This window comes from Chiloscyllium plagiosum, unplaced genomic scaffold (genome assembly GCF_037043375.1).
Source record: "Chiloscyllium plagiosum isolate Xiang-an unplaced genomic scaffold, Cpla_swu_hap1 HiC_scaffold_28, whole genome shotgun sequence".
Classification (NCBI taxonomy): Eukaryota; Metazoa; Chordata; class Chondrichthyes; order Orectolobiformes; family Hemiscylliidae; genus Chiloscyllium; species Chiloscyllium plagiosum.
This window is the reverse complement of record NW_028270166.1, coordinates 48720046-48738753: the sequence shown is the minus strand read 5'-3', so window position 1 is coordinate 48738753 and position 18708 is coordinate 48720046. Positions and strand designations below refer to the sequence as shown.

The following is an 18708-nucleotide window of genomic DNA, read 5'->3' as shown; positions in this document are numbered from 1 at the left end:
TTGCTCAGATGTTGTGCTCTGGTCTCTGGAATGACTCTTGTGCCTCTGAGGTAAGGATGTTCTCACTGAGAGAAGGCTGTAGGTTGTGCTAGCATAGACTTGCGCTGGGCATGGATCAGAGACTCAGAACCCTGCATTGAGTAACTCACCTCCTGACCTCCCCCCAAAACCCTGTTGTAAAAATTCATCCAAATCTGCAGGACTATGTGACCTACGTCCCATTCAAAATTCTGCCTCAGGAACCAACATAAATGTCATTGTGTGGTTGGCAGAGGTCACCAGCAAAGCCACCTTTATCACCTGAAGATGAATAGAAAAGATTCTACAGCCTTACTTAAGGAGTAGGGTAATTCTCCTCAAATGCCCAGACACTGTTGATCTTGCTTCACTGAACTAAATGAACTGATCACTTCTTTACAATGCTTCAAAATAAATCCTGCTTCCCTCCACAGGAGCTGCCTGACCTTCTGAATATTAACTGCTTTTATTAACTGGTCACTTTCCTCATTTATAGACCGTGGGATCTTGCTGTGTGAAGACTGAATGCCTTGTTATTCTATGTTTCTCTGACATGTTTCAAACATGTATTGGTGTGAAGCACTTTGAAAACATAAAATGTTTTATTGAAATACATATTTTTTTACCTGAAACGTTACAGACTGAGGGGTGACCTTATAGAGGTTTGTAAAATCATGAGGGGCATAGCTAGAGTGAATTGCCAAGGTGTTTTTCCAAGAGTGGGGGAGTCCAAAACTAGATGGCAAAGGTTTAAGGTGAGAGGGTAAAGATTTAAAAAGGACCTGAGGGTAATTTCTTCATGCAGAGGGTAGTGCATGTCTGGAACAAGCTACTAGAGGAAGCAGTGGAGGCTGGTACAATTACAACACTGAAAAGGCATTGGGATGGGTAGAAGAATAGGAAGGGTTTCAAGGGATATGGGCCAAACGTTGGCAAATGGAACTAGGTCAGATTGGGATGTCTGGCATGGATGAGTTGGACTGAAGAGTCTGTTTCTGTGCTGTATGACTCTACAACTCTATTTGTTATCAACTAAATCAACGCAGTCCAGTTATAGAACCTGTCATCATCCTCAATTATTTATTTCAATTTGATGCCCTACCATCCTCCCACATTACTTTATGTTCTTGTTCATCAAATAATTAACCAAATATTTTTAAAATTATGTCTTTTTCTGATGAACCACTATGGTGCAACGTTCTTTGCTTAAGAAACTTTTAGAGTCATAGAGTCATAGAGATGTACAGCATGGAAACAGACCCTTCGGTCCAACTCGTCCATGCCGGCCAGATATCCCAACTCAATCTAGTCCCACCTGCCAGCATCTGGCCCATATCCCTCCAAACCCTTCCTATTCATATACCCATCCAAATGCCTTTTAAATGTTGCAATTGTACCAGCCTCCACCACTTCCTCTGGCAGCTCATTCCATACACTTACCACCCTTTGCGTGAAAAAGTTGCCTCTTAGGTCTCTTTTATATCTTTCCCCTCTCACCCTAAATCTATGTTCTGAACTCCCCCACCTCAGGGAAAAGACTTTGTCTATTTATCCTATCCATACCCCTCGTAGTTTTGTAAACCTCTATAAGGTCACCCCTCAGCCTCCAATGCTCCAGGGAAAACAGCCCCAGCTTGTTCAGCCTCTCCCTATAGCTTAAATCCTCCAACTCTGGCAAGATCCTTGTAAATCTTTTCTGAACCCTTTCAAGTTTCACAACATCTTTTTGATAGGAAGGAGACCAGAATTGCATGCAATATTCCAACACTGGCCTAACCAATATGACCTTCCAATTCCTGTACTCAGTACTCTGACCAATAAAGGAAAGCATACCAAACGTCGTCTTCATTATCCTATCTACCTGCGACTCCATTTTCAAAGAGCTATGAACATGCACTCTGAGGTCTCTTTGTTCAGCAACATTCCCTAAGTGTATAAGTTCTGCTAAGATTTGTTTATCCAAAATGCAGCAGTTCGCATTTATCCAAACTCCATCTGCCGCTTCTCGGCCCATCTGATCAAGATCCCATTGCAATCTGAGGTAACCTTCGCTGTCCATTACATTTCCAATCTTGGTGTCATCTGCAAATTTACTGACTATACATCCTATGTTCACATCCAAATCATTTATATAAATGATGAAAAGTAGTGGACCCAACACCGATCCTTGTGGCACTCCACTAATCAGAGGGTTCCAATCTGAAAAACAACTCTCCACCACCACCCTCTGTCTTCTACCTTTGAGCCAGTTCTGTATCGAAACGGCTAGTTCTTCCTGTATTCCATGAGATCTAATCTTGCTAACTAGTCTCCCATGGAGAACCTTGTCAAATGCCTTACTGAAGTCCATATAGATCATGTCCACTGCTCTGCCCTCATCAATCCTCTTTGTTACTTCTTCAAAAAACTCAATCAAATTTGTGAGACATGACTTCCCACGCACAAAGCCATGTTGACTATCCCGAATCAGTCCTTGCCTTTCCAAGTACATGTACATCCTGCCCCTCAGGATTCCCTCCAACAACTTGCCTACCTCCGACGTCAGGCTCACTGGTCTATAGTTCCCTATTTTGTCCTTACCACGTTTCTTAAACAGTGGCACCACGTTAGCCAACCTCCAGTCTTCCGGCACCTCACCTGTGACTACCAATGATACAAATATCTCAGCAAGGGGCCCAGCAATCACTTCCCTAGCTTCACACAGAGTTCTAGGGTACACCTGATCAGGTTCTGGGGAGTTATCCACTTTTAATCGTTTGAAGACTTCCGGCACTTCCTCCTCTGTAATATGGACATTTTCAAGATGTCACCATCTATTTCCCCACAGTCTTTATCTTCTGTGTCCTTTTCCACAGTGAATACTGATGCAAAATACTCATTTAATATCTCCCCCATCTCCTGTGGCTCCACACAACTGCCGCCTTGCTGATCTTTGAGGGGCCCTATTCTCTCCCTAGTTACCCTTTTGTCCTTAATGTATTTGTAAAAACCCTTTGGATTCTCCTTAACCCTATTTGCCAAAGCTATCTGATGTCCCCGTTTTGACCTCCTGATTTCCCTCTTAAGTATACTCCTACAGCCTTTATACCCTTCTAAGGATTCATTTTATCTATCCTGTCTATACCTGACATATGCTTCCTTCTTTTTCTTAACCTCAATTTCCTTAGTCATCCAGATTTCCCTATATCTATCAGCCTTTCGTTTCAATAGAAAATAAATCCTCCAACTTTTCCTATTCTACTTGTAATAATCCTCAGTTAATGCATTCCCTCTCTGGTAAAATCTTCAGTCATTTTGAATCCCTCAATTTGATCCTCTTCATAACATTTTTGTTGCAGCCATATCTGTGGCTTCTCATTCCTGATCCCATCCAAGTAAGCCTCAATTGTACATACTTCCTGGCTTCTGTATCTTTTATAATGGGCTACTCCAGAACTGTACCCAATGCTCAACTATTGGCCCAAGGCAATGACTTGCATAAATACAACATGAGGTGAAATTTACTGAAGCAACTGTGCTGGATTTAGAACTCAAATCTCAACTCAGTCTGAAAACGATAATGTCACATTTCATGCAGTGAACCTCTCCATTCTCTGAGTTCAGTCAGTCTCTGCATTGATCCAAAATCTTGCTTGGACATCCTTATATCAAATTCTGGGTTTCTCTCTACACTTCTTTCCCTGATCCTTACCTGCACAACACTAGATCATATCCGTTAAGTAAGGGTTCTACATAACAGCCATGTTTGAGAAAGTATGGAAATGGAACTGACCAGAGGTACTATTGGGTTAAAGAGAATGTAGGTTAAAAACAATGACTGCAGATGCTGGAAACCAGATTCTGGATTAGTGGTGCTGGAAGAGCACAGCAGTTCAGGCAGCATCCGAGGAGCAGCAAAATCGATGTTTCGGGCAAAAGCCCTTCATCAGGAATAAAGGTGAGCCTGAAGCGTGGAGAGATAAGCTAGAGGAGGGTGGGGGTGGGGAGAAAGTCTTGTAGAGAGAGGAGGAAAACTTCTTCAAGGCAGGCATCCTTGCAAGAGGATTCGCAGTAGGGTTAAAATCAACCAGGTAAAAACAATGACTGCAGATGCTGGAAACCAGATTCTGTTGAGTGCATGCTTTTTGGCATTGTCTCTAATTTGTTCAGTTTTCTGTTACGAAAGGTAATGTGTGACTTACTTGCCAGCTTTCGAATTAAACGTCTGCAAAGATATAGAAGTGGAGAGCAGTATTAACATATTTGTGCCAACAAAGAACAGCGTTAGTACATTACTTGCATTTTTATTGGGATCAAACTTAATTGCAGGATTAAAAATACAGGCTGCAAACAGAGATATAAACCGGGGGTTAATGTTTAAAGGAACAAGTTCTAAATGGCTGATCTGTCAATCTTCAGAAAAACAATCATTAGTTTCCCACGACAGAAGCAGAAATTGTTACCTTTATGAAGATAGTTCCCTTTTCCTTTGAGATGTAACTCAATTTGCTGAGGTATTCCTGAGTGTTACTCTCTCTGTCACTGAGTTCTCTGATCTGAGCATCAATCTCCACAATTACCCGTTTCTCCTCTCTGTCCAAATATTCAAACATCTCTCTTTCTTCCCTTTCAATCCTCTTTCTCAGTGCATCACTCTTCTCCATTATTTTCATTTTCTTTTGTTTTATTTCGTCCTTTGAAAGAAGAAATGTGTGAAATTGTAAACAAAGCATGGCAGATTTTGTTAGAATTTCTCATTCTGATCCTGAAGTGGCAGTTGTGTTTGTATTCACACCTCTGAGTGGTCATTGGTTCAAGCCCCCTCTCAAGAATTTAATTATGTCTGGAGGAAAGAAGATTACGGGATGATTCCATTGAGGATTAATGGATAACCTTAGATCTTTTTAGCCTGAAGAACTGTATTTGACTCCTTCTCAACCACTTTCTGTGGCAGAGTATTCTACAGGCTCACCACTCTTTGGATGAAGAAATTTCTCCTCATATCAATTTCTCGTAAAATGGCCAACCTCATATCCTTACACTGTGACTTACTGGTTCTGGACTCCCCAGACTTCGGGAACATCTTTCCTGGGTTTACCCTACCTTATCCTGTTGGAATTTAATAGGTTTTGATGAGATCCCTCCTCATTATTCTAAACTCCAGCGAATATAGTCCTAACCAATTCAGTTTCTCTTCGGATGTCAATCCTGCCATCCCAGGAATCATTCTGGTAAATCTTTGCTGCATTCCCTGCATTGCTAGAACATTCTTCCTCAAATAAAGAGGAAGCACACAGCCCTACCCAGAACTACAAATATCACAAGGGAGCAGGAGTGGATGTGTGGGAAAATGCTACAAAGGGTTTTAGGATTTCCAAATAAGTTAGAACTAGAAGGTTTCCTCTTATGGGGGAAGCTAGGATCAGGAGGAGAGCATTAATCCCCGTGTCTAGATTAGAGTGGTGCTGGAAAAGCACAGCAGGTCAGGCAGCATCGAGGAGCAGGAAAATCAATGTTTTGGGCAAAAACACTAATCCCTGTGGGCTATTCTGCCACTGAATAGTCATGGTTATACCTTAACTCTGTTTTATCTAGATTGTTTACTGGACCAGCATCTACTGGTCTTTGTGGGAAAGCATTCCACACTTGCCTTGAGGAAGGTTTTCCCAGATTCTCCTCTGAATGTCTGGCTCTGATTTAATCCCCTTCTCCTGGATTCCTGATTAGTGGAAACACACTCCCCAATACCTCAACCAAAGCACTTGTGTTAATAATGGTAATACAAGTCTAGTTTTACATAACCCCAGCCCCCGCACCTTGGATCTGCTGATTACACAATGCTGTACTCTCTCCTAGCCCAGGATATCCTATCTAAGGTGTGGTTTCCAGTACTATATACAATGCTCTACATGTCCAAACAGAACTTCATCTAACTGGTGTAAACCTTCCTGTCCCTGATGGGTGACACCTTCTCACTGACCCGATCACCCCTTCCTATTTCCCTTCTGGATCTGTGCCAGTGTCATTGAGAATATCATTCTGAGCCACCAAACGTTGTGTCTTTGTAAGTGAATCCCTACCAGCTGATAATCCCTCTGTATGATTTCCTCCCTATTGTTGCCTATCTCACTGACCCCAATATAGATCATGTATTGACCTCCTCCTTTTCCAAAATCCTTTGCAGCCTCATTTCTTATTCTGTCCTCAGGTAGGCAAAGGCTCCTGTGGATGGTACTATGTGAGTAGAACTGACAATAACATGGAATTTTAGGCATTTAGTTTGGCTGCACAGTATTGTCTACACACATTCTGGAAAGCAAAATTATCAAAATGTATTTTATATTTTAATATAAATTTGAATTTAATTAGAGTCAAAGAGTGTGGTGCTGGAAAAGCACAGCCAGTCAAGCAGCATTTGAGGAGCCGGAGAGTTGATGTTTCAAGCATAAGCCCTTCGTCAGGAATTTAGTTGGTATTAGTTTGTTGGTGTAAATATATCCAATTGATCAAGGACTGAGGATCAGCCCTTGCCAACTCCTACCAAGACATAGCAATCATCATTTGGGGTGGCATGGTGGCTCAGTGGTTAGCACTGCTGCCTCACAGCACCAGGGAACTGGATTCAATTCCAGCCTCGGGCGACTGCCTGTGTGGAGTTTGCACATTCTCCCAGTGTCTGCATGGGTTTCCTCCGGGTGCTCTGGTTTACTCCCACAATCCAAAGATATGCAGGTCAGGCGAATTGACTTTGCTAAATTGCCCCTAGTGTTCAGGGATGTGTAGGCGAGGTGCATTAGTCAGAGGTAAATACAGGGTAGGGGAATGGGGCTAGGTGGGTTACTCTTTGGAGGGTTGGCGCGGACCTGTTAGGCTGAAAGGCCTGTTTCCACACTGTAGGGATTCTATTCTAATCACCGCCAATCTTGCAAACTGCAGTGTAGAATGCTGCTTCATTCTGTTCCAACTGGATGGGGTTCATTACTCAAACAACAGATTATTTATATTGCTATACTTATTGTTCAAAATGAATGTTGGATGAGCAAAGGTGGTAAACAAAAGACTAAAAATGATAAAGGTTATTCAAGTTTTGTCCATGAGGTTAGGAATTCTAGCCAGTAACAAGAAACATATCGGTTAAGTGTGTTTTCTCAAATAAACTGGATGAGCATTTCAGGGATTGCAGGATGACAAGAGAATGCGATCCATCAGATGGTCAGCATGGCTTGATGAGTCAGATTAACCTCCTTCTGAGCTGTTTTGATTCCGAAGACTGAAACTTCCATTTTTAACCTCAGTACTGGAATAAAATGTTTTGAATGATACTGAGAGATGATTTGCATAAATATTTATACAGAACTGGACGAGCAATGTGGCACAGAAAGAGACCATTCAGCTTCTCTCAAAGAGCATTCTATTTCCCAGTTTGTTTTTCTCCCCTCTGCAGTCTTTTTCTCTTTAAGTAGTTTTCCAATTCCCTTCAAAGGCTACTTTTGGAGCTTTTTCCACCTATGAAAGACTGCCAATCAGATCTTCCCCACTCTGTGGATAAACATTACTCTTCCTAAGCTCTTTAAATATGTGCCATCTGCTTATCAGCTCTTTAGCTAGTAGAAATGGTTGATCCTTATTCATGCTATCCAATTCTTTCATAATTTTAAACACATCTATCAAATCTCATCTGACCTTTCTCTGTTCCAAGAAGAGTAGTTTTATTTTGTATCTGTTGAAATGTTTTTAAAGTTGCCATCCCTTGAATTTAGGGATGGCACAGTGACTCAGTGCTGCCTCACACAGCCAGAGATCCGGGCTTGATACCGCCTTCAGATAACTATCTGTGTGGAGTTTCCATGTTTTCCTCGTGTTCATCAAATCCCCTACAGTGTGGAAACAGGTCATTTGTCCCAACATGTCCACACCGACTCTCCAAAGAGTATCCCACTCAGACCCATTCCCCTACTCCTCTACATTTACCATGACTAATGCACCTAACCTACACATCCCTGATCACCATGGGCAATTTAGCATGGCCAGGTCACCTAATCTGCACATCTTTGGATTGTAAGAGGAAACTGGAGCACCCGGAGGAAACCCACACAGACACGGGGCAAACATGCAAACTCCACACAGACAGTCACCCAAGGCTGGAATCGAACCCGGGTCCCTAGCATTATGAGGCAGCAGTGCCAAGCATACTGAGTCACTGTGTTGGTATAGGTTTGCTCTGGGCGCACCAGTTTTCTCCTACAGTCCAAAGATGTGCAAGCTGGGTGGATTGGCCATGGGAAATGCAGAATTACAGGGATAAGGTAGGGGCGGACTGGGTGGGATGCTCTTTGGAGGGACAGTGTGGACTTGATGGGCTGAATGGCAGTAGGGATTCTATGATTCTCATGAAAATGACAGATGGCCTGTTATTTATTGAATCTCTTCCATTCCTGTTCATCCTCTCCCAGCTTTTGGACAGTTCTCTGCTCTGTGATGAGGTGGGTCAGCAGTGACCCACCATGCAATGTTTCTCTTTATCCTCTCAGATATCAAGTCCACTGCACTTGTTGGGTAAGACCACTGTCCTCCTGTTTTATATCCTGCTTGGTAGCTCTCCCCTGCATAACTGAGGGTCACATTCTTCTCTTCAACTGCCTGTTCTAACCTTTGAGGAATAGCAAGAAATAAGAAGATAAGAAATTGGAGCAGGAGGAGACTGTTCAGCACTTTCATGGGGATGATCTTCAGTTTCACCTCTACTCCTGTCTTATATCTCTTGACTTGTTGATCTCAACCTTAAATGATGGAGTGACCACAACTTCCCAGAGGAAAGAATTCCAAAGATTCACAACTTTTTCAGTGACATTTCTCCTCATCTCAGTTTGAAATGATCGGTCCCTTCTACTGAAATCTTGTCCCCTTGTTCCATGAGAATCAACCTCTCAGTGTCTCCCTTGCCATAGAATGGAAAGAGATTTTCAGTATCAACTATCAACCATCCAACAAGTCCAGACTGTAACAAGCAGTTAAAGCAATGCATTGCCACTGTAGCTCTTCCCCAGGATGAGAAGTTTAAAACTAAGGGGCATATTTTTAAGGTAAAAGGAGAAAGATTTAAAATAGACAAGACAATAGACAATAGGTGCAGGAGTAGGCCATTCAACCCCTCGAGCCTGCACTGCCATTCAATATAATCATGGCTGATCATTCCTAATCAGTATCCTGTTCCTGCCTTATCTCCATAACCCTTGATTCCACTATCTTTGAGAGCTCTATCCAACTCTTTCTTAAATGAATCCAGAGAGTGGGCCTCCACTGCCCTCTGGGGCAGAGCATTCCACACAGCCACCACTCTCTGGGTGAAGAAGTTTCTCCTGAGCTCTGTCCTAAATGGTCTACCCCATATTTTTAAGCTGTGTCCTCTGGTTCGGCACTCACCCATCAGTGGAAATATGTTTCCTACTGCCAGAGTGTCCAATCCTTTCATAATCTTATACGTCTCAATCAGATCCCCTCTCAGTCTTCGAAACTCAAGGGTATACAAGCCCAGTCGCTTCAGTCTTTCAGTGTAAGGTAATCCTGCCATTCCAGGAATTGACCTCGTGAATCTACGCTGCACTCCCTCAATAGCCAGAATGTCTTTTCTCAAATTTGGAGACCAGAACTGCACACAGTACTCCAGGTGTGGTCTCACCAGGGCCCTGTACAGCTGCAGAAGAACCTCTTTGCTTCTATACTCAATCCCTCTTGTTATGAAGGCCAGCATGCTATTAACCTTCTTCACTACCTGCTGTACCTGCTGTACCTTCATTGACTGGTGTAGAAGAACACCCAGATCTCTCTGTACTGCCCCTTTACATAAATTGATTCCATTTAGGTAGTAGTCTGCCTTCCTGTTCTTGCCACCAAAGTGGATAACCATACATTTATCCACATTAAACTGCATCTGCCATGCATCTGCCCACTCACTTAACTTGTCCAGGTCACCCTGTAATCTCCTAACATCTTCATCACATTTCACCCTGCCACCCAGCTTTGTATCATCAGCAAATTTGCTAATGTTATTGCTGATACCATCTTCTATATCATTAACATATATTGTAAAAAGCTGCGGTCCCAGCACGGATCCCTGCGGTACCCCACTGGTCACTGCCTGCCATTCCGAAATGGAGCCGTTTATCACTACCCTTTGTTTCCTATTAGCCAACCAATTTTCAATCCAATCTAGTACTTTGCCCCCAATACCATGCACCCTAATTTTACTCACTAACCTCCTGTGTGGGACTTTATCAAAAGCTTTCTGAAAGTCCAGGTACACTACATCTACTGGATTTCCCTCGTCCAACTTCAGAGTTACATCCTCAAAAAATTCAAGAAGATTAGTCAAGCATGATTTCCCCTTCATAAATCCATGCTGACTCTGTCCTATCCTGTTACTACTATCCAGATGTGCAGTAATTTCATCCTTTATAATAGACTCCAGCATCTTTCCCACCACTGAGGTCAGACTAACTGGTCTATAATTTCCTGCTTTCTCTCGCCCACCTTTCTTAAAAAGTGGGCAAGAGAATTAGCCACCCTCCAATCCTCAGGAACCGACCCCAAATCTATTGAACTCTGGAAAATAATCACCAACGCATCCACGATTTCTCGAGCCACCTCCTTCAGTACCCTGGGATGCAGACCATCAGGCCCCGGAGACTTATCAACCTTCAGACCTAACAGTCTCTCCAACACTAAATCCTGGCAAATATAAATTCCCTTAAGTTCAGGTCCTTCAGCCACTGTTACCTCAGGGAGATTGCTTGTGTCTTCCCAAGTGAACACAGATCTGAAGTACCCATTTAATTCCTCTGCCATTTCTTTGTTCCTAGTAATATATTCCCCTGTTTCTGTCTTCAAAGGCCCAATTTTTGTCCTAACCATTTTTTTGCCTTGCACATACCTAAAAAAGCTTTTACTATCCTCCTTAATATTCTTGGCCAGTTTACCTTCGTACCTCATTTTTCCTCTGCGTATTTCCTTCTTAGTAATCCTCTGTTGCTCTTCAAAAGCTTCCCAGTCCTACGTTTTCCCACTTATCTTAGCTACGTTATACTTTTTCTCTTTTAACTTTATATGTTTCTTTACTTCCCTCGTCAGCCACAGCCGCCCATGCCTCCTCCTGGGATCTTTCTTCCTTTTAGGAATGAACTGATCCTGCAACTTCTGCATTATACACAGAAATATCCGCCATTGTTCCTCCATGGTCATCCCTGCTAAGGTATTGCACCATTGAACTTTGGCCAGCTCCTCCCTCATAGCTCCATAGTTCCCTTTATTCAACAGAAGTACTGTCACTTCCGACTGTACCCTCTCCCTCTCAAATTGCAGATTGAAGCTTATTGTATTATGGTCACTGCTTCCCAATGGCTCCTTCACTTCGAGGTCTCTGACCAATTCTGGTTCGTTACACAATACCAGATCCAGAATTGCCTTCTCCCTGATCGGCTCCAGCACCAGCTGCTCTAAGAATCCATCTCTGAGGCACTCCACAAAGTCTCTTTCTTGAGGCCCAATACCATCCTGATTTTCCCAGTCTACCTGCATGTTAAAATCCCCCATAACAACTGTAGTGACATCTTTGCGACAGGCCAATTTCAGTTCCTGATTTAACTTACATCCGACATCCAGACTACTGTTTGGGGGCCTGTAGATGACTCCCAAGAGGGTCTTTTTACCCTTAGTATTTCGAAGCTCTATCCACACTGACTCTATATCCCCTGACTCTAGGTCCCCCCACGCAAGGGACTGAATATCGTCCCTTACCAACAAGGCCACCCCACCCCCTCTGCCCGTCAGTCTGTCCTTACGATAGCATGTGTATCCTTGAATATTCATTTCCCAGACCCTGTCCACTTGAAGCCACGTCTCAGTTATCCCCACAATATCGTATCTGCCAATTTCCAAAAGAGCCTCAAGCTCACCCATCTTATGTCTAATGCTTCGTGCATTCATGTATAGTATTTTTAATTTGTTACTGCTCTCACCCTTCCCATCAACCCTTATTTCACTCAACCTTACAGCATGATGCCTTTCCGAGTTTTCTGCCTCATTGATACAGTTGTCTTTCTTGACTTCTCTTGTTCTAACTTTCCCTTCAATTTCCTTTTTAAACATCCAGCTTGTCCCCCCCCCCCCCCCCCCCCCCTCTACTTAGTTTAAACGTAGCTGTGTTGCAGTAGAAAACCTGCCTGCCAGAATGCTGGTCCCTAACCTATTAAGGTGCAAGCCGTCTCTCTTAAAGAATTTATGCTTACCACAAAATATACCCCAGTGATCCAAGAACTTAAATCCCTGCTTCCTGCACCAGTTCCCCAACCACACGTTCAAGTCCATTATCTCCCTGTTTCTGGCCACACTAGCCCGAGGAACTGGAAGCAAACTGGAGATAACCACCTTGGACGTCCTGCTTTTCAGCCTTCTTCCTAGTTCTCCGAAGTCCCGCTGTAGTATGTTCCTCCTCTTCTTCCCGACATCATTTGTGCCGACATGTACCACCACCTCTGGCTCTTCACCCTCATCCTTGAGGATTTCCTGCACTCTGTCCACGATGTCTTTCACTCTCGCACCAGGAAGGCAACACACCATCCTTAAATCCCGTCTGCTGCCACAAAAACCCCGGTCAGTTCCTCTCACGATGGAGTCCCCTATTACCACTGCTCTGTGCGATGTCCGACTCTTCCGCTCTGCCTCTGCGGCAACTTTTGATTGACAAACTTGGCCGCCTTGCGAACTGTCAGTGTCATCAGTCGCTGCTTCCAAAAGCTTCAACTTGTTCCTGACAGGTACTTCTCCCGGGGTCTCTTGCACCTGTCTCCTCTCTGCCTTCCTCATCGTCTGCTCTCTTCTGGCATGATTGGTGTAATAACATCGCTGAAGGTCTTGTCCAGAAATATCTCGTTCTGTCGGATGAGCCTAAGGTCTTCGAGTTCTTTCATCAGTGCTGCAATATGCTCGGTCAATTGCTGAATGTGCACACATTTTCCACACATATACAAGCCAGACACACCAGAGTCGTTGACCTCCCACATCAAGCACTGAACCAGCTGGGCAGTCATGTCTTCACCCTCTTCAACTGTGGGGTAATCACTTCACTCAACCTCCTTGTCAAAGATTCCTGAGCTGACATGAGAGGCAACATTTTTACACAGAGTGATTCATGTGTGGAATGAACTGCCAGGGGAAGTGATGGATGCAGATAAAGTTACAACGTTTAAAAGACTTTTGGATAAGTACATGAATAGGAAAGATTTGAAGGGATATGGGCCAAACACAGGCAAGTGGGGCCAGTATAGTTTGGGAATATGTTTGGCGGGGATTAGTTGGACTGAAGGGTATGTTTTCATGCAATATGACTCTGACTCTATAATTCAAACTTTGCAAGTGACATGTCTAAGAGAGAGAGAAAAAAAAATCATTGACATGACCGTTCATCAACATGGCTAAAAAAAATGGGACCAGGAGGAGCTTCCTATGAATAAATTGGCTGGTGCATTTTTTACAATATAACAAACTGGAAGCCACCTACCTTTGCTTTTTGCTTTTCTTCCTGAAGAGCTCTAAGGGAAGCTTGTACAGATTGGATGTTGCTCCTGATCCTTTCTGTTTGATCATTGAAGTAAGCCTGTAACAGAGTCACTTTATTACTTCAATCACTCCTTCATTTTCAATATGATGGAATTATAAATCTGAAAGCTAATGGGAAACTTTCAGCTTGAAGGGAACCTGAGGGAAAAGAGTTAGCAGAGTCGTCATTACACATCACAGTATTGTTATTATCATTCGGCTGATCACACATTGGCTTCCCATAGGAGCATGTTAGTTGGTGTCACCCTCCTGCCTTCCCACTGTTGTCCTGCACATTCTTCCTTTTCAGTTAACAGCCTAATTCCCTTTTGAGAGCCTTGGTTGACCCTTCATCCTCCACTGTCAATGAAAGCAAGCATGCAGGTACAGCAGGCAGCGAAGAAAGCTAATAGCATGCTGGCCTTCATATCAAGAGGAATTGAGTATAGAAGCAAAGAGGTCCTTCTGCAGCTGTACAGGGCCCTGGTGAGACCGCACCTGGAATATTGTATGCAGTTTTGGTCTCCAAATTTGAGGAAAGACATTCTGGCTATTGATGGAGTGCAGCGTAGGTTCACTAGGTCAATTCCCGGAATGATGGGACTATCTTACACTGTAAGATTGGAGTGACTGGGCTTGTATACACTTGAGTTTAGAAGGCTGAGAGGGGATCTGATTGAGACGTATAAAATTATTAAAGGATTGGACACTCTGGAGGCAGGAAGCATGTTTCTGCTGATGGGTGAGTCCCAAACCAGAGGACACAGTTTAAAAATAAGGGGTAGGCCATTTAGAACAGAGTTGAGGAGAAACTTCTTCACCCAGAGAGTGGTGAGTGTGTGGAATGCTCTGCCCCAGAGGGCTGTGGAGGCCAAGTCTCTGGATACTTTCAAGAAAGAGTTGGATAGAGCTCTTAAGGATAGTAGAATCAAGGGTTATGAGGATAAGGCAGGAACAGGATACTGATTGAGGATGATCAGCCATGATCATAATGAATGGTGGTGCTGGCTCGAAGGGCAGAATGGCCTACTCCTGCACCTATTGTCTATTGTCACACTCTCAGGCAGTATTTTCCAGACTGTGCTTACCCACTGCATGAGAACATCTTCCCTCCTGTAACCATTGCTGCATTTACCTTAATCTATGCACTGATGTATCTGTCCATGGGAACAGTTTCTCCCTCTCTACTGTGATCAGACTCCTCATCATTTTGAACCCCTCAAAAAATCCCCTCCTGCCCTGTTCTTCCCCAAGGAAAATAGTCCAAAGTTCCCCAATCTCTCCTTGGCCTTGAAGGTAGTCAGTCCCAGCACCAGGCTCAGGAATCTTCTCTTCAGACACATCCAGAATGTGGTAGGATGCCATTCAGTTTATCGCGATTGGTTGACTCTTCCAATGAGCATCTTAGTGCCATTTCCTGCCTTTTCCCCATAATCCTGCACATTGCTGCCTTTCAGAAAACTCTCTACTTGCCTTTTGAAAACTTGATTGAATCTGCCTCCACCAGACTCTTAGGCAATGGATTCCAAGCTTGCTGTAGGAAGAAAGTTTCTCCTCCTGTCACTTTTACTTCTTTTACTAATTAGAATCATTGAATTTTGCAATATAGAATGAGGCCATTTGGCCTATCATGTCTGTACTGGCTCCTGAAAGAGCTACTCCAGTAGTCTCACTCTCTCTAGCCCTATCTCTGCATTCATCCCTTTCAAATATGTAACCAGCTCTCTTTCAAAACCTCCCATGGAATCCACCTCCACCACTCTCCCAGGCAGTGCATTTCAAATCCTAACAACTCTCTGAGTAAAGATGTTTCTTCTCTTCTCACTCCTAGCTTTCTTGCTGACAATCTTGACATTGTGACCCCCAGTTACTGAAATAGTAACTAGTGAAACAATGTCCTTCTTTACCCTCTCACCTCAATAGGGCCACCTCTTAATCTTCAGTGCCTCAAGGAGAATAAGTCCAATTTCTCTAATCCTTCCTTGTATCTCAAATCCCTCATCCCTGGTTATTATTCTAGAAAATCTCAATCTTTTCATGAGTGGGAAACGTTTCTATCTGGAATCTCATGATTTCAAATACTTCAATCAGATCCACTGTCTGCCATCGCTTCTCGAAGTAAAACAGTCCTAACTTCTCCAGTCTATCATCTGAAGTTCCTCGTCCCTGGAACGTGGTCATAAACTGCTTTTGCATTTGCTTCCTTCTTAATATGTGGTGCCCACAGTGGAATTCGCTCAACCTCAACTCCTTGCTGTTGTACTCTACTCCCGCATTAATAAAACCCAGAATACTGTCTGCTTTTTTTTAACTGCTCTGTGAACCTGTCCTGTCGATTATAATGATGGGCTCCTTCACACAGAATCAAGAATTGGCTATCAATTTTGCATATGACTAATAGTGATAACTATCATTATGCCTGTATTTAGCAATGGGAATAGAGAATGTTAAAGGATCTCCAGTCAAACTAACAGTAGCGGTAGTGAAATAAAACAGAGTCCCAACAGGACATTGATTAAGCCCTTGTTGGAATATTGTGTGCAATTCTGGTCTCCTTCCTATCGGAAGGATGTTGTGAAACTTGAAAGGGTTCAGAAAACATTTACAAAGATGTTGCCAGAGTTGGAGTTTTAAAGCTACAGGGAGAGGCTGAATAGGTTTGGGCTGTTTTCTCTGGAGCGTTGGAGGCTGTGCGGCGACCTTATAGAGGTTTATAAAATCATGAGGGGCATGGATAGGGTAAGTAGACCAGATCCTTTCCCTGGGACAGGGGAGTCCAGAACTAGAGGGCATAGGTTTAGGGTGAGAGGGGAAAAATTTAAAAGGGACCTAAGGGGCAACTTTTCATGTAGAGGGTGTTGTGTGTATGGAATGAGCTGCCAGAGGAAGTGGTGGAGGCTGGTACAATTACAACATTTAAAAGGCATCTGGATGGGTATATGAATAGGAAGGGGTTAGAGGGATATGGGCTTGCAGCAACAAATTTGTGTTCTCTCTCTCTGTCTCTCTCTGCTGCTAGATTATTTCCTTTGTTGTTCCTTTCTCCTGGACTGGAAGGGAGATGGCAGGTGAGGAAAATTTGTTTTGCTGAATTTGCCTTTGCCAAAGGTGTGTGTATGGGATGCTGCTATATTAGAAGTGTTGATGATTATTAGTTAAATAGCATATAACTTTATTAAGTATTTCAATAGAATTAAGTTACGCAAATTATTCTCTTTTTGTTTGTATTAAAATTATAGTGTAATATTTATAAAGTATGCTTTGCTTAAAGCCAGTAGTTTGACAAATTGTATCACATCTAGAACACTGCACCTTACACTCGCCTTTCAATAAGATGAAAGTTAAGATCTAGGCTGTCTCCTTGATATGTTTGGAAGAGGTTTGGTCTGGTGTGGGATTAAAATCTCCAATTCCAGGTTGGGTTTAGGATTATTGGACTCAAAGCCATGAGTGTTGGTGTTCTCTTTTCAGTAATGCATTTGGTTGGTTTAAATAGGGTGTGCCTTGTGTAATAATGGCTCTTAGTGACTAAGAGTTTTCTGGGTGGAAAAAGTCACTTGGGGAGATTTACAGAAGGTGAGTAAGGCAAAGCTTCTGGAATTGGCAGACAAGCTGAAGTTGAGGTGGTGTGTGTCTGTGAGGAGAGGGGAGATAGTTGCAGCGATGGCACATCACTTACAACTGCCAGAAATGCAATCGGAATCATTGGAAATATCAAAACAATTAATTGTAAATGAAATAACTTGAACTAGAGGCAAAAGAAAAAGAATGAATAGCCCTGACAGAACAAAAAATAGACAAAGAGGTAAAAGCAAAAGAGAGCGAGATAATTGCAGTAGAACAAAGAGAAAAGAATTAAAATAGCTTGAACGTGAAAAAAGAAACAGTTTGAATTACCATTAAAGGCAGAGGGAAGTGATAAAGAGAAAGTTTTTGAACTTCAGAAGCTGGCAATGAAAAGTAAAAGTTGACTTAAAATGGCAGAGGTGAAGGTAAAAGATGGGATTAGTGATGTGGGCAGTGATGAAGAGCAAACCCATTGTAGCCAAAGGCCTGATGGGGGTTTGTTTAAATATGTCCAAGCATCACTTAAGTTTGACGAGAAGGACATAGAAGTGTTTTCTATTTCATTTGAGAAGGTGACTAAACGAATGAAATGGCCAACAGCCATGTGGGTATTGTTGATTCTAACAAAATTGGTAGGTAGAACTAGTGAGGTATTTATATCACTTATTAGGAGAGGCATCTGGGCAGTATGATGAAGTGAAAGTGCTGGGAAGACAGATGTGAGAAAATAGGATAAGCCAGTGGGTTTTGTTAAAGTGTTAAAGGAGATCACAGTGGAAGTTAAAAAATATACAGACTGGTCAGGGGTTGATTGAGACGAAAGTTCCAGATCTCTTTAAAGAATTCACTTCCATGGATAAGGTTTACTCATGTGTGCCAGGAGGAGCAGGTAAAGAAATTAAGATTTTAAGGGATATAGGAGCAAGTCAATCTTTGGTGGAAGATGAGGAGATATGTAATTCAGAAGGAGTAATGCCAGAAAAATTGTAGTATGTGGAATTCACGATGAGAAGAGCAGTGTTTCATTATATAAGGTGAGGTTGGAGAGCCCAGTGAAGAGGTGGAAGGAGTAATGGAGAAATTCTTTGTTCCAGAAATAGTTTATCCTCAGTAACAATATAGCTGGATCACAGGTGGGACTGATGTCCACTGTGGTTGAAAAGCCAGTGGAAAATCAAACAACTGAGGAGTTACAGCAAGTATATCCTGAGATTTTTCCTGAGTGTGTGGTAACAAGGTCACAAAACCACAGGTTGGAACAGGAGAAGAAATCAAAGAATACATATAAGGAAGTTGAAGTTCAATTATCAGAAACTACGTATGATCAAAGGGCTGAGAAAAAGGGAGAACAGGTGGAGGGTGAAGTGGATATTTTTAGTTCAAGGAAGTTAACTGAATTAAAACAGAAACTTGCAAACATCAAGCAGCTGTATCAAAAAGACAAAACACAGAAGAAGAATCTGACTGCATCCTAGAATGTTACTATCTTAAAAACGAGGTCTTGATGAGGAAATGGACATATCCAGGTGGATGAAAAATTGATAAAAGTTT

The 18708-nt window shown here is 42.7% G+C and overlaps 1 protein-coding gene across 1 annotated transcript in view; it reads right to left on the bottom strand.

Annotated features, from left to right (window-relative positions):
- The window catches only part of LOC122565141 (E3 ubiquitin/ISG15 ligase TRIM25-like), a 35752-nt gene that overhangs the window by 7361 nt on the left and 9683 nt on the right, over positions 1 to 18708 (bottom strand). The window contains exons 2-4 of the mRNA XM_043720805.2: positions 13553 to 13648; positions 4461 to 4691; positions 4200 to 4222 (exon numbers count right to left, since the gene is read on the bottom strand). Of these exons, the coding sequence (XP_043576740.2) occupies positions 4200 to 4222; positions 4461 to 4691; positions 13553 to 13648 (350 nt within the window). The remainder of the gene's footprint in view (positions 1 to 4199; positions 4223 to 4460; positions 4692 to 13552; positions 13649 to 18708) is intronic.